General features: G+C 46.6%; 1 protein-coding gene across 1 annotated transcript; it reads left to right on the forward strand.

Annotated features, from left to right (window-relative positions):
• The first annotated feature begins 4,453 nt into the window (after positions 1 to 4,453).
• On the forward strand, positions 4,454 to 9,600 carry kics2 (KICSTOR subunit 2). The gene is made up of 3 exons (XM_033038092.1): positions 4,454 to 4,745; positions 5,485 to 5,773; positions 7,679 to 9,600. The coding sequence occupies exons 1-3, from the start codon at positions 4,481 to 4,483 to the stop codon at positions 8,493 to 8,495; spliced, it is 1,371 nt and encodes a 456-aa protein (XP_032893983.1). The 5' UTR covers positions 4,454 to 4,480; the 3' UTR covers positions 8,496 to 9,600.
• The last annotated feature ends 5,459 nt before the right edge of the window (positions 9,601 to 15,059 follow it).

A 15,059-nucleotide genomic window follows, 5' to 3' on the forward strand; every position in this document is an offset into this window, starting at 1 on the left:
AGCGGGTAAGGCAGCATCAATGGAGCAAAGGAAATAGGCAACGTTTTGGGCTGAAACCCTTCTTCAGGCTGAACTGTCTGAAGAAGGGTTTCGGCCCAAAACGTTGCCTATTTCCTTCGCTCCATAGATGCTGCCTCACCCGCAGTGTTTCTCCAGCGCTGTTATTTTCTTGATAGGAGAGTGTTACAAGAATCCAACCACCTCAAAGTCAGGATTTCAAATAACACTTATTTGAAACACTTAAGTGAAATGTTCCAGAGTTTTGATGTTTTAGCTGTGATCGTGAGGGAGGTAAAAGAGGCGGAGGAGTTGCATTACTAATCAGGATGGATGTCACTGTTACATTCAGAGAGAATTCAGCCAGTGAGAAATATGGGTAGAGCTCAGAAATAAGGAAGCCCCAATCCTTCTACAGGGATTATACTTTGGACCTCCCAATAGCCAGTGGGAGATAGAGGAACTGATATGTAGACAGATCATGGAAAGATGTAAAAGGAACAGATTTACAAAATTATGAGAGAAATAGATCAGGAAGCCGCACAGAGTCTTTTGCCCAGAATAGGGGAATCGAGAACCAGAAGACATAGGTTTAAGGTGTGGGAGAAAGATTTAATAGAAACGTGAGGGGTAATTTTTTCACCCAAAGGGTAGTGGGTGTATGGAACGAGCTGCCGGAGGAGGCAGGTACTATTGCAAAGCATAAGAAACATTTAGACAGGTACATGGATAAGACAGGTTAAGAGGGATATGGGGCAAACACAGGCAGGTGGGACAAGTGTAGACAGGACATGTTGGTCGGTGTAGGCAAGTTGGGTCGAAGGGCCCGTTTCCACGCTATGACTCCACAACAGGGTTGTAGTGGGTGACAGGAAATAGTTTGGAAATGCTAAGAGATTAAATTTGTTCAGTGGGTCCCGACTGAATCACTGAAAGTCATGATGCAAAATCGGTGTGTACTTTGGAAAGCAAATGGTATGTTGGCCATTGTTACAGGGGGATTTGTGTGCAGGAGTAGGGGACACCTTGCTCTAATTGTAGAGGCTTGGTGACACCATATCTGGAATACATGTTTGGTCTCCCGATAAGGAAGGATATAACTGCCAGAAAGGACTGCAATAAAGATTCACCAGATTGATTCCGAGGACAATTGTTTTGATATATGAGGGGAAATTAAGCAGATTACACCTGTACATTCCAAATGCGGCCAAAACAAAGTCCTATCAGTCCCGACCCTAAACCTCTCCTCACCACGTTCTCCAGAGATGCTGCCTGACCCGCTGAGTTACTCCAGCACTTTGTTTCTTCTTTTACACCTGTACATGCCTATGTATAGAAGAATCAGAGGTGAACTCATTGGGTAATACAAAATTCTTGCAGAGTTTGATCGGGCCGATGCAGAGTTGATGTTTCCCCTGGCTGGGGTCTCAGCGGTTCAGTCTCCAGATAAGATTTTAGCCCTTCAGGTCAGAGATGATAAGAAATATGCAAGCCAGTATATCTCACTGCCACAGCGGGAGAAGCGAGAGGGACACTATATACAAGGTTTATAAAGGTGTGACTGGGGCATTTCTCAGATTTTAAATCTTTGCAATATTTGTAAAGCTATTGGTTTACATGTGGTTAGTTACATGTGGTTGTGTAAGAGTATAACTTTTATTCTAGTGAAACTTTAGTAAGAAATTATTTTGCTACATTTAATGCCATGGTTAAGAATGCTGTAACAATTTATGTTCAACCTTATGATGGTTATCTTTTTCTACATGACAACTATTCTGAATGATTCAATGTCATGATATATTATATAAAATATCTTTAAAATGAATGAAACAATATAAGTAACAGGAGTTTAATCCAAAATGACCGAATTTCCAGATAATTTGAATTAGGCTATCACAAGAAATGGAAAGAATGGAAGCCAATTAGACCCTTAAGCCTGTTTCATGGTTTAACAAGATCATAGCTAATCCTCTCAACACAATTTCCTGTCTGATTCCATATCCTTGAATCCCCTGAAAGCTAAAAATCAATTACATAGAACAGTACAGCACAGGCCCTTTGGCCCACAATGTCTGTGCTGAACATGATGCCAAGATATAGGGCGGCACAGTGGTAGAGTTGCTGCCTTACAGCGCAAGAGACGCAAGTTCGATCCTGACTACGGATGCTATTTGTACGGAGTTTGTTTTCCCAGGTGCTCCGGTTTCCTCCCGCACTTCAAACACAGGTTAGTAGATTACTTGGCTTCGGTAAAATTGTAAATTGTCCCTAGTGTGTAGGATAGTGCTAGTGAATGGGGTGATCGCTGGTCGGTGCAGACTTGGTGGACCGAAGGACCTGTTTCCGCGCCGTATCACTTGTCTAATCTGTGGAATTCTCAGCCACAAAAGGCAGTGGAGGCCAATTCACTGAATGTTTTCAAAAGAGAGTTAGATTTAGCTCTTAGGGTTAAGGGAATCAAGGAATATGGGGAAAAAAGCTGGAACGGGGTATTGATTTTGGATGATCAGCCACGATCATATTGAATGGCGGTGCTGGCTCGAAGGGCCGAATGGCCTACTCCTGCACCTATTTTCTATGTTTCTATTAATGTTATATAGTTTAGTGATACAGCGTGGAAACAGGCCCTTGGGCCACCAAGACCACGCCGATCATTGATCACCCTTTCACACCAGTTCTATCTCATCCCACTCTCTCATCTCCTACACTTGGGGCAATTTACAGGGGCCAACAAAAGTAAAAACTCAGATACATGAGGTGTGGGAGGAAATCGGAGCACCCGGAGGAAACCCATGAGGTCATAGGGAGAATCAGGGTATCCAGGGAAGATGGTCTGAACCTGTTTCCCAGAGTGGAAATGCCCAATACTGCAGAGCATTGTTATAAGGTGAGTGGGGGAAAGTTTAATGGAGATATGTGAGGCAAGGTTTTTACACAGAGAATGGTGGGGGCCTGAAATGCACTGACAGGGGTGGTGGTGGAAACAATAGTGTTGTTTAAGAGGCTTTACTATAGGCACACGGAAGTGCAGGGAATAGAGGGATATGGATCATATACAGGCAGATGAGATCAGTTCAGCATCATGTTCAGCACAAACATTGTGGGCCGAAGGGCCTGTTCTTGTGCTGTACTGTTCTAAGTTCAACTTCTCCTTTTAGCTAACATCTCCTTCGCTTTGAATATACCCCACATTTGAGTATTCAAAGTCCTCGATGGGTAGAGTTAAAAAAAATTCACAAACATATAGAGAATTGTCTTCATTTCTATCCTAAATGGCTATTATTCTGATACCCACGTTTCCCAAAAGTGACTTGAAATTAAGAAACAGGCAAAATGTGCAGGAAAGAATTGCAGATACTGGTGGATCGATAGACAGAAAATGCTGGAGTAACTCAGTGGGTCAGGCAGCATCTCTGGAGAAAAGGATGCAGGTCTGAAGAAGGATTCTGACCCAAAATCTAATTTATTCATTTTCTTCAGAGATGACCCGATGGGTTACTCCAACATTTTGTGTCCATCTTTGGAATTAGGGAGATCAGACTGTATAATAGTGAAGGGCTTGAATCTGTTTAAAATGGTTTAAATTTAAAGTTTAATACTGTTTACTGCTTTAGAAGGAGATATTGTATTTTGGGTGATTCAGAAACCTCTTCTCTGTTGTACAGTATGTTTCTTAAAATGAATCTGTTTAGATGAATAAACTATGATCATGTTGAAACTCTGCTTATGCAGTGCAATTGGTGCTGTTTAATAAAAGCTGACGATTTGTGACATTTTGTAGTCTACTTTATCATATTTTTGGTGGTGGCTTTCACATAACAAAATACTGCATCTGAAGGCCCTTCACTATAGTGTTATCAAGCAAAACTATTGCATGCAAGATATTAGGGCAGAAATCAGAAGCCCCTTCCCTTTGCCTTTCTTCCTCCCCCCCCCTCCTCCTATAGTTTTATCAAGCAAAACTATTGCCACAAACCCCACCTTTGCCCTCCTGCTCCCTTCGGCCCCTCCCTCCACTTCTGCCCTTCTCCCCCCTCTCTGCCATTTCCCTCCCCCCCGTTGCCCTTCGTCCCCTCTTTTGCCCTTTCCTCCCTTCTCTCACCCCCCCCCCCATCCTTTTTCGCACTCTCTATGCCCTTCATCCCCCCCCCTCCCCTTCGGCCCCTTGCTCCACCCTACACCCTCTCCCTGCCCTTTGCCCCGTCTCTCCCCACCTCCCTTCGGCCCTTCCACCCCTACCTCCTCCCTTTGCCTTTCTTCATCTCCCCCCCCCCCTCCGTTTGCCCTTCTCTGTCCCTGTTCTATGCCCCTTGCTCCACCCCTGCCCCTCTATTTGCTCTTTGTCTCCCCTTCCTACTCCGTCTACCCTTCGGCCCCTTTTCTCCACTGCTACCCCATCCCTCAGCAAACCCTTTGCCCTTCTCTCCCCTGTTCCCGGCCCCTCCCACCCCTCTCCTCCTCCTCCGCGGGCGGCGGCGGCGGGATGAGTGAGGCCGGGCCGGGGCCGGTTACCGGGGAGCCGGCGGTGCCGGTGCGGCTGGAGCAGGCGGTGCTGGAAACCTTCTTCTCGCAGCTCGGCGTCTTCTCGCACGACCGGGCCAAGGACTATGTGGAGCGGGAACGGGAAGGCAGCCGGGCGGCAGGGCCCGCCTGGGCCTCGGGCTGGGCCGCTCTCCTCGCCGCCCTCGGACACCTGGCCGCCGCCGAGAAGGCCTATCATGGCATGGGCTTCCTGGGGCAGAAACTGGGTGAGAGGGGAGGATGGAGGGAAGGGGGGGGGGGGGGGGGAGGTTGTGAGAGGGAGAAGGCGAGGGGAGAGAAGGAGCAGAGGGATAAATGGGACGGGAGGGAGGGAAGGGAAGGGAAGAGGAATGTGGGAGGGGGGAGGAGAGTAACAGTTTGGGGGGAGAGAGAGGGAAGGGGAGATGGCAGTGAGAGGGCGAGGGAGTTGCAGAGGGGAGAATGAGGGTAAGAAGGTGCGAGGGAAAGTGAGGTTGTGGGGGGGGGGGGGGGGGGGCGGTAGAGATGGGGAGATGAAACTGTCAACGATGGGATTGTGGATTTCAACAGGATTTAAGGCAGATAGGAAGAGGTTTATTTGGAGAAACGTGTAGGCAGATGAGGTTAGTTTGCCTTGGTCTCATCTGCCTACAAATGATCCATAATCCCTCCATTCCCTGCATTGTGGGCCGAAGGGCTTGTTCCTCTGCTGTACTTTGTTATGCAAAGGCACAAAGTGCTGGAGTACAACATGGATAGGTGACGTTTAAGGTCGGGACCCTTCTGCAGACCTATCCATGTTCACCGATGATGCTGCTTGGCCCACTGAGTTACTCCAGCACGTTGTGCCTTTCCTTGGTAAACCAGCATCTGCAGTTCTGTACATTTCTATGTTCTATGGAACGGATGGAGTGTTTTGTTTCTGTGAGTGTGAAGTGGGTTTTGAGCTACTTTATTGCCTGACTCGTGCGACCTCTGACTGGGCAGGTGGGCAGTCGTTCTTCAGTCGGAAAGACTCCATACGGACCATCTACACGTCCCTGCAGAATGAGCTGCGTAAGTTGGTCACAGCCGGGCGGAGCACGGCGGCTGGCAACTCCTCACACCTGGACGAGCTTCTCTCCCACCTGTCGGAGCAGCTCAGTGACTTTGTCCAAGCCCGCATGGAGATCGCGGAGTTCTACGAGAAGATGTACTCTCTCAGCTCGCAGAAGTCCATCCAGTCAGTGGAGCTGGTGCACTCGCTGGAATGTATCCTGCAGAAGCACAGCTCAAGGTCAGTAGCAATCCTACCCAATGATGTGTACTCACAGTGGTGGAGTTGCTGCCTCACAGCGCCAGAGACACGGGTTCAATCCTGACCACGGGTGCTGTCTGTACGGAGTTTGTACGTTCTCCGTGACTGCATGGCTTTCTCCGGGTGCTCCGGCTTCCTCCCACATTCCAAAGACGTACCAGTTTGTAGGTTATTTGGCTTCAGTAAATTGTCCCTAGTATGTAGGATTGAACTAGCGTACAGGTGATCACTGGTCGGTGCAGACTCGGTGGGCTGAAGGGCCTGTTTTCACACTGTATCTTTGAAACAAAAATAACTAAATCTAAACACTGTAGAGAAACCAGCCCAGACTTCGACCTCCCCCAGCATGGTTCAGGTCCGATTAACCATGTCCCGTAGCCCGTAGCCTTATACCAAGCGACGAGAGACAAGTGTGAGAGCAGCCATTTTGCTGGAACAAACCAATTGTATAATATACGATGAGCGTTTGATGGCACTGGGTCTGTACTCGCTGGAGTTTAGAAGGATGAGGAGGAAACATTGAAACTTACCGAATTGTGAAAGGCCTAGGTAGAGTGGTTGTGGAGACGATGTTTCCACTAGTAGGAGTGTCTAGGACCAGAGGGCATAGCCTCAGAATAAAATGATGTAGCTTTAGAACGGATATGAGGAGGAACTTCTTTAGTCAGAGGGTGGTGAATCTGTGAAATTCATCGCCATAGAGGGATGTGTAGGCCAAGTCATTGGGTATTTTTAAAGCAGTGATTGATAGGTTGATTAGAATGGGTGTCAGGGATTATGGATAGAACGCAGGAAAATGGGATTGAGAGGGAAAGATAGATCGGCCATGATTGAATGGCGGAGTAGACTTGATGGGCTGAATGGCATAATTCTACTTCTATGACTTCTGAATTTATGAAAATTGTTTTATATGTCCCAAAACAGAACAACAACAGTCTTACTTGCAGCAGCATAAGACTGTAAACCTAGTACTCACTGGTACTGAAGTTTCAAATATAATATATTAGACCAGGTCACTTGTCCAAAGCAACTTTGTCATGTATAAAATGGAACAAAGTGCTGGAGAAATTCACCAGAATCTGTGGAAGGAATAGACAGACGACTTTTCGTGTTGGCACCCTTCTTCATTATGTGACCATGAGATCCTGACTTAATTCCCTCCATAGAAGCAAATTAACCTACAAACCCGTATGAATTTGGGAAGTGGGAGGAAACCGGAGCACCCGGAGAAGACCCAAGCGGTCACAGAGAGAGAACGTGCAAAATCTGTACAGCCAGCACTTGAAGTCAAAGATCCTATAGACCACTCCTTCTAAATGCAATGGGTTGACGTGTAGTATGCAACGGAGTGGAACGTGGGCCTTTTTTTCATCCATTTCAGTAACCCGGCCCGACCCGACCCACAGTGTAATCAATGTTGCGGGGGAACAGTTTGTGTTAATAGATTATAATTCTGAAAATGAGAAGATATTTAACAAAAAAACTTTTATTTTAACGAGGATGTTTCCGTAACCGGCTTCCGTCTCCACACTAGTATCTTTGCTCCGCTATGGGATCTTTGGTGCGGAGACGGAAGCCGGTTACGGAAATGGTGCCGAAAATTACCCATAAATCTGCCCATGACCGTACTACGTCTTTTACGTCGAGTGATCTATCTTGCTTGCTATAGGATCGTTGCTTGTAGTCAGGTCTCTGGTGCTGCAAGGCAGCAACTCTACTGCTGCGCCGCTGTGTCACCCTATGTTCCATGGATGGGAAACGGAATATGGGTCAAATGCGGGCAACTGGGTCTAGCTTAGATAGGGGTATCATGGTGGGCATGGGCAGATTGGGCTGAAGGACCTGTTTCCGTGCTGTGTGACTATGGTCCTTTGACTTCCTCAGGTTCCATCACCCGATCCTGAGCCCGCTGGAGAGCAGCTTCCAGCTGGAGGCAGACGTGCTCACGCAGCTGCTGAAGGCTCAGGCGGAGATCAGCGAATGGAGGTTCCTGCCCTCGCTGCTCAACCTGCACGGCGCCCACTCCAAACTGCACATCTGGGGCCAGATGTTCGAGAAGCAGCGCGAGACCAGGAAGCACCTGTTCGGGGGCCAGACCCAGAAGGCCCTCCAGCCCCCTCACCTCTTCCAGTGGCTCACCAGGCTGAAGAACGCCCTCCTGTCCAAGTTCAGCTTCTACTTCCACGAGGCTCTGAGCCGCCAGACCGGCCCATCCGAGATGAAGGCCCTGACCGCCAAGACCAACCCCGACTACTGCGGCAAGATCTCCAGCTTCATCCGCAAGTACGACGCCCAGAACATCTCGCTCATCTTCGACAACCGCGGCTCGGAGACCTTCCAGGGCCACGGTTACCACCACCCACACTCGTACAGGGAGGCGCCCAAGGGTGTGGACCAGTACCCTGCCGTGGTGTCTCTGCCCAGTGACCGGCCGCTGATCCACTGGCCCAACGTCATCATGATCATGTCGGACCGTGCCGCCGAGCTCAACACCCTGGACAAAGTGGTCCACTTCTACGACGACAAGGTCCAGTGCACCTACTTCCTCACCCGGCCCGAACCCCAGTTCACCATCGTGGTCATCTTCGATTCCAGGAAGTCGGAGAAGGATTCCCACTTTCTCTCCTTCCTCAACGAACTCTCCACCTCCCTGAAGAACAGCAAGCACTTTGCCAGCTTGAAACCCGGCTCCAAGGGCTGATGTCAGTAGCTCTGGCGCAAGTCCACATTGTTGGCAAGAGATGTAAACACTGTACACCTAGCATTACCGGTCCAGTTACCTTTTACCTATTCCCCCCCCCTCCCCCCCTTCCATCTGCATTCCTTCCCCAAGCCGCACAATTGGCATCTATAGACTTTAGAGATACAGGGCGGGAACAGGCCCTGCGCCCCACCGAGTCTGCACCGCCAGCCTACGGACAATTCTGCTCCAACCATCAATCTGTACACATGTACACCAGCACTATACTACACACTAGGGACAATTTATAAATTTTACCAAAGCCAATTAACCAACAAACCTGCATGTCTTTGGAATGTGGGAGGAAATCGGAGCACCCAAAGAAATCCCACACGGACACAGGGAGAGCATACAAACTCCCTACAAACAGCACCTGTAGTCAGGATCAAACCCGGGTCTCTGGCGATGTAAGGCAGCGACTCTACCGCTGCACCACTGTGCCGCATCCTCTCCATGCAGAAATTGGGACTGCAGTTTACAAGTCGGAGACATTCGGTCTGCCGTCAGCTAGAAGTTGCACAGCCCTAGGGGTGGGGCTTCTGGTAAAGCCGCTACCTCACAGCGCCAGAAACCCAGGTTCGATCCAGTACTTGGTTGCTGTCTGTGCAGTGTTTGCATGTTCTTACTGTGACCTTGTGGGTTTCCTCTGGGCGCACTGGTTTCCTCCCACTTCACAAAGACGTGTGGGTTTGTAGGTTACTTGCCCCTCTGTCAATTGCCCCTAGTGTGCAGGGCGTGGATGTGAAAGTGGGATAGTATTGAACTATTGCATGGGCTCGGTGGCCCGAAGGCATAGAATTTGTGTGATCATCGGCGAGCTGAAGGGCCTGTTACCACGCTGTGTCTCCAAACTAAAACCTTTTTTCAAGTGTGCATGCTAGTGTTACAAGGTTAATACTAACTGACGTAAGGAATCCATTTTCTTTAGTAACTTATAATTGTAAAATAAAAATTACTTCCACTTAATGCAAATAATGTTTTAATCCTAAATGTTATTTGAAAAATGTAAAGATATGTTTACAGACCAATTGCAGAAAAATTAAACTGGAAGCACCATTCTAACAATGCAAGAAATGGAAGAATGCTCAGTCCCCCAAGACCGTTCCTCTGTTAAGCCAGGTTGTGGCCTTTCACGGTGCTTGACAAGCCCTTGTCTTTCTCCCTTTGATCTTGTTATCTTTTAGGTTCTTTTCCATAAGACGTAGGAGCAGAATTAGGCCATTCGGCCCATTGAGTCTGTTCTGCCATTTGATCATAGCTGTTCTTTCCCTCGTCAACCCCATTCCCCTGCCTTCTCTCCACATTTGATACTCCTACTAATCCCTGCTTTAAAAATTCCCAATGACTTGGCCTCCACAGCCGTCCGTGACAATGAATTCCACTGATTCACTGCCCTCTGGCTAGAGAAATTACTCCTCATCTCTGTTCTAAATAAATTCCTCCTCATCTCCATTATGACTGTGTAAAAATCTATCAATCTCAGTGTGGAATGCATGACAGCTGATCTAGTCATGTTGAGTTTATTGTCATCGGCACAAGTATAGTGAGCTACAGGTACAATGAACATGTTGCTTGCAGCAGCATCACAGGCACATAGACGCAGACAACGCACAACGGCATTAATAATACGGAAATTATGCAAGACTGAAAAGAAAAACACTGTACAAAAAGACGTGAGGGCAAAACACAATTAGCCCGCAGCAAAACCAAGGAGAAGTCTCACCCCCGTCACTCCCTCCTCTCCCCTCTCCCATTAGACAAGAGGTACAGAAGTGTGAAAACGCACATCTCCAGATTCAGGGTCAGTTTCTGGCAACTGAACCATCATATAAACAACTCGAGAGTGGTCCTGAGCTACTATCTACCTCATTGGAGACCCTCGGATTATCTTTAATCGGACTTTACTCGACTTTATCTTGCACTAAATGTTATACCCTTTATCCTGTATCTATGGACGGCTTGATTGTAATCATGTACAGTCTTTTCACTGACTGGATAGCACGCAACAAAAGCTTTTCACTGTACCTCAGTACACGTGACAATAATAAACTGAATTCTAAGCTCTAAATATTCTAGATGAAACAAGTCCATGGTAGTACATAGTTGTGCAGTGTTCCATTGCTGAGGCAGTATAAGGTTGTGAGACTTGGTTCTCATGTAGTAAGGAAAGTAAGTAAGTTAAGGAAAGCAGTCGTACCTGTAGCTTGTGGTGTGAAGCTTCAGGCTTCTGTATCTCAATGGTCCAATGGTATTTTATTGTCACATGTACCTAGCTACAGCAAAATTCCTTTTTTGCATTCAGTTCAGTGAAACATCTTAATATACACAGCACAGGCACAATCATAATTAATACAAGAGTGCAAGTATAGTAGATGACACTGAGACAGTGCTCAAGAGTGGCCACGTTTCCGACACCATGGACCAGAGAGACGGGAGAGGAGGGAGCCGGTGATGACGGACGCAAGGAGCAGGGTCGGAAGGAGAGTGAGCCGCGGTCTGACCTTCTGTGCCCTCGAGGTTGGCTGCAGGAGGCTTCCCCGGGGCACAAAGGTGGCCGGGATGGATGGGTGAGGAGAGGGACGTCGATCTACTGGACGATCCAGGCGGAGGTGATGACTGGATGCCCTGCAGCAGCCTGGGGCACGCCTGGATCGGGCTCCGCTACATAAGATCTAGAGCGCGGAACAGACGTTGAAATGCACTGGTGCCCTGTGCATGTGGTCTCGGTGGACTATTTCTATTTACTTTGTACTCATTGGGGATTGTGCTTAGGTATCGCTATACTTTACTGAACTGTATGCAACAAAAGAATTTCACTGCGTTTACACATGTTCAACGGGCTTTATTTGTCACGTATGGAGGTACAGCAAGTCATTTTTGTACACAGTTCAGTACAAGTATTATTATACGTAAGTACTTGGATACATCTTAGATAAGCATCTCAGATACAGTACAAGTGTGTAGCAGTGGGACACTGAAACATTATATAGAGTGACCAAATTTGACACCATTTTCAAGGCCCAGTTGTTAGAGGTGTAGACTTCCTAGCCTGACCATGAAGGCCCGTTGTCCTGGCGGTGTTGCAGGGTCGGCCTGGCCAAGCGTAGCCATTAGTGTCCTCCGTTGCCACTCCGCGTACACACCCAGCGTCCGCAGCCCCTTCCTCGCTCGCCCCACTCCCAACACCACACCCAGGACTGACCGGCTAATAGTGAGTGGTTCTGGTTGCCTCATTATTGGAAGGAAGTGGAGGCTTTGGCATGACCCTTCACAGCACTGATGTACAGAGGGATCTTGGGGTTCAAATCCATAACTCCCTGAAAGTGGCAACACAAGTAGGTAGAGTGGTAAAGAAGGCATGTGGTATGCTTGCTTTCATAGAAGATAGGATACAAAATGCTGGAGTAACTCAGCAGGACAGGCAACAGACTGAAGAAGGGTCTCGACTCGAAACGTCACCTATTCTTTATCTCCCGCTGAGTTACTCCAGCATTTTGTGTCTCACTTCAGTTTAAACCAGCATCCTACACATTGCACTTGATTTCACAGGTCAGGGCATTGAGTATAAGAGTCAGAAAGCCATGATGCAGCTTTGTAGGACTTTGGTGAGGCCGCATTTGGTGTATTGTGTGCAGTTCTGGTTGCCTCTTTACAGGAAGGTTGTGGAGGCTTTAGAGAGGGTGCAGGTCTGGGTTCCATCCTGATTTTGGGCTCTATCTGTATGGAGTTGTACGTTCTCCCTGTGACCACGTGGGTTTTCTCCGGGTGCTCCGGTGTACTCCCATACTCCAAAGACGTACAGGTTTGTAGGTTAATTGTCTACTGTAAATTATAAATTGTCCCTAGTGTGTAGTATAGTACTAGTGTACAAGATAGCTGGTCGGCGCAGACCCGCTGGGCCGAAGGACCTGTTTTCACGCTGCATCTCTAAAGTCTGTTGTTTACTCCATGATCTTAATGTGAATTAGAAGTTTCATTGTACCCTGGTGTATATGACAGTAAACTAACCTGAAATTTTAACATTACAGACACGATAAACAACAATTGAAATGGTAAGATTGACGTCATTGTAATTTGGTAACATAATATTTCCGCTTCTGGGGATAAAGTTAGGGTGATTTCACACAATGATGAAGAACACGCAGCTGAGAGTTGTAGGTTAGTCAGTCTTCTAAGTAGTCAGACAGTCTGATGTTTTGCATGTTGCATTAATTGCAGTTCTTCACGATATTCTGAATGGTTGAGAAAAGTAGCTGACATGAGCTTGAGTGGGTAATACAATTTTTCAACGATATACAGGGATAGTGTCATCAAGCATAACAGAGTGAATTAAATAGAAGAGCGCACCAGGAGGTAAAATGAGCAGAATTGAAGAGATGTATTAAACATTTACATGTTGCCTCTACAGGCGTGAAGACAAGATTCACAATCGGATGCAAATATCATACTTCCAAAGTGAGCAGAACATTTAATTCCAATTCAAGTGTTTCCCTCACCTCCAACCCCAAGTATTTAATGGATCGGGATTTTAGTTTGGTTTACAGATACCACGCGGACACAGGCTCTTCAGGTATGCAAGCAATTTCACTGGTTTGTCACATGTGACAATAAAGTATTCAATTCAATTCAAAATTACAGATGTTAGTTTACACTGAAGATAAGTTCTAGAGCAGAATTAGGCCATTCGGCCCATCAAGTCTACTCCCATCATTCAATCATGGCTGATCTATCTTTTCCTTTCAACCCCATTCTCCTGCCTTCTCCCCATTACCCTGATAATCTTACTAATCAAGAAAAGACAAGATCGATAATAGAATCAAGATACACACAAAATGCTGGAGTAACTCAACGGGTCATGCAGCATCTCCGGAGAAAAGGAATAGGTGACATTTCGGGTCGAGACCCTTGTTTAGAATAAGGTTTTGTGAAGAAGGGTCTCGACCAGAAATGTCACCCATTCCTTTTCTCCAGAGAGGCTGCTTGACCCGCTGAGTCACTCCAGCATTTTGTGCCTCGCCTTGGAAGATAGGTTAGAAGTTTCTTAAATGCGAAAGGGAAGGGATTGAATAAGCAAAGCCAAGAGAAATGGATCAACTTCCTTTATTAGAAAGATGGCTCTGGGACAAACCTGAAGATATACGGAAGCAGATAACGATACAAGCCAAATATACAGTACTATACACAAAAGTGCATTGTCACAACTGATTAATGGTACATTGTCAACAACTGCATTTTCTTTTAAACTACTGACTCGGCTGTGATGTGAAAACAGAAATGCAAGAATACAGACCAAGCTTCAAGTTCCTCTAAGAGTTTAAAGGCACTTCCACATGTACATACTACATGTACGTACATTGATACAAGAAGGTAACAGCAGACATATAGGAAACTATCCGTAACTAACATGGCAGTACATGGTTCTCAGTTAGGCAGGTGCAATATGGAAATGACCAGTGTGTTTGTAGCTGTCACCAGTTACCCATTAAAAATCCATAAACTGCAGTTAAAAGCAGCTTTGTACTGTGTAGTATATCCTGTGAATGCATCCATATAACATTTGTTAATTTCTACTATACATTGCTTTTACTAGATAGATTCCACCCAGAGTATTTTTACAATCCAGTATATTTGTTAGTTGAATATACAAATCTCAGAGCAGTACACAGTTGCACTATCCATTTTGGTTGATTTACAATTTGTTTTTAAATTAATTTAAGTAAACTCTATACTACAGGTCCTGCAGCCCTCTTGCAAAGGCCAAAGGTGGAAACTATTAAAAAAAAGTTTCAAAAAGTACTACATTCCATTTGTTAAAAACAATGGCAGACAAAAAAAATGAACACATATTTTAAGGTAAACTTCTGGGTAAATGCCCGTAACCAAATGTTGGATGAACTAGCTTTTTATGACTAATCTCTGAGGCTGATCTTGAGGGGAACAAGATATGAAACAATAAAAGATTTAAATTGAATAAGTGGACCCTGACTCAGCAGATTGGGCGGCAGTGTCCCTCCCGGCAGTAGAGCTGCTGCCTCACAGTGCCGGAGACCTGGGTTCGATCCCGACCTCGGGTTCTGGCTGTGTGCGGAGTTTTCACGTTCTCCCTGTGACCGCCTGGGTTTCCTCCGGGTGCTCCGGTTTCCTTCCACATGGGTGGAATTCATTGCTAGATGGCTGTGGGGACCAAATCAATGGATATTTTTAAGGCGGAGATTGACAGATTTTTGATTAGTAAGGCTGTCGGGTAATGGGGCGAAGGCAGGAGAATGGGGTTGAGAGGGAAAGATAGATCAGCCATGATTGAATGGCGGAGTAGACTTGATTGGCCGAACGACCTTATTCTGCTCCTAGAACTTATGAACTTATCCCAAAGACGTGTGGGTTTGTAGGTTAATTCCCCCTCTAGTGTGTAGGGAGTGGATGAGAAAGTAGGATAACATAGAACTAGCGTGGTTGGCAAGAACTCAGTGGGCCGAAGCGTCTGTTTCAACACTGTATCTCTAAAAAAAGAGGTTGAGAGTGCTA

Source organism: Amblyraja radiata, chromosome 19 (genome assembly GCF_010909765.2).
Source record: "Amblyraja radiata isolate CabotCenter1 chromosome 19, sAmbRad1.1.pri, whole genome shotgun sequence".
Classification (NCBI taxonomy): domain Eukaryota; kingdom Metazoa; phylum Chordata; class Chondrichthyes; order Rajiformes; family Rajidae; genus Amblyraja; species Amblyraja radiata.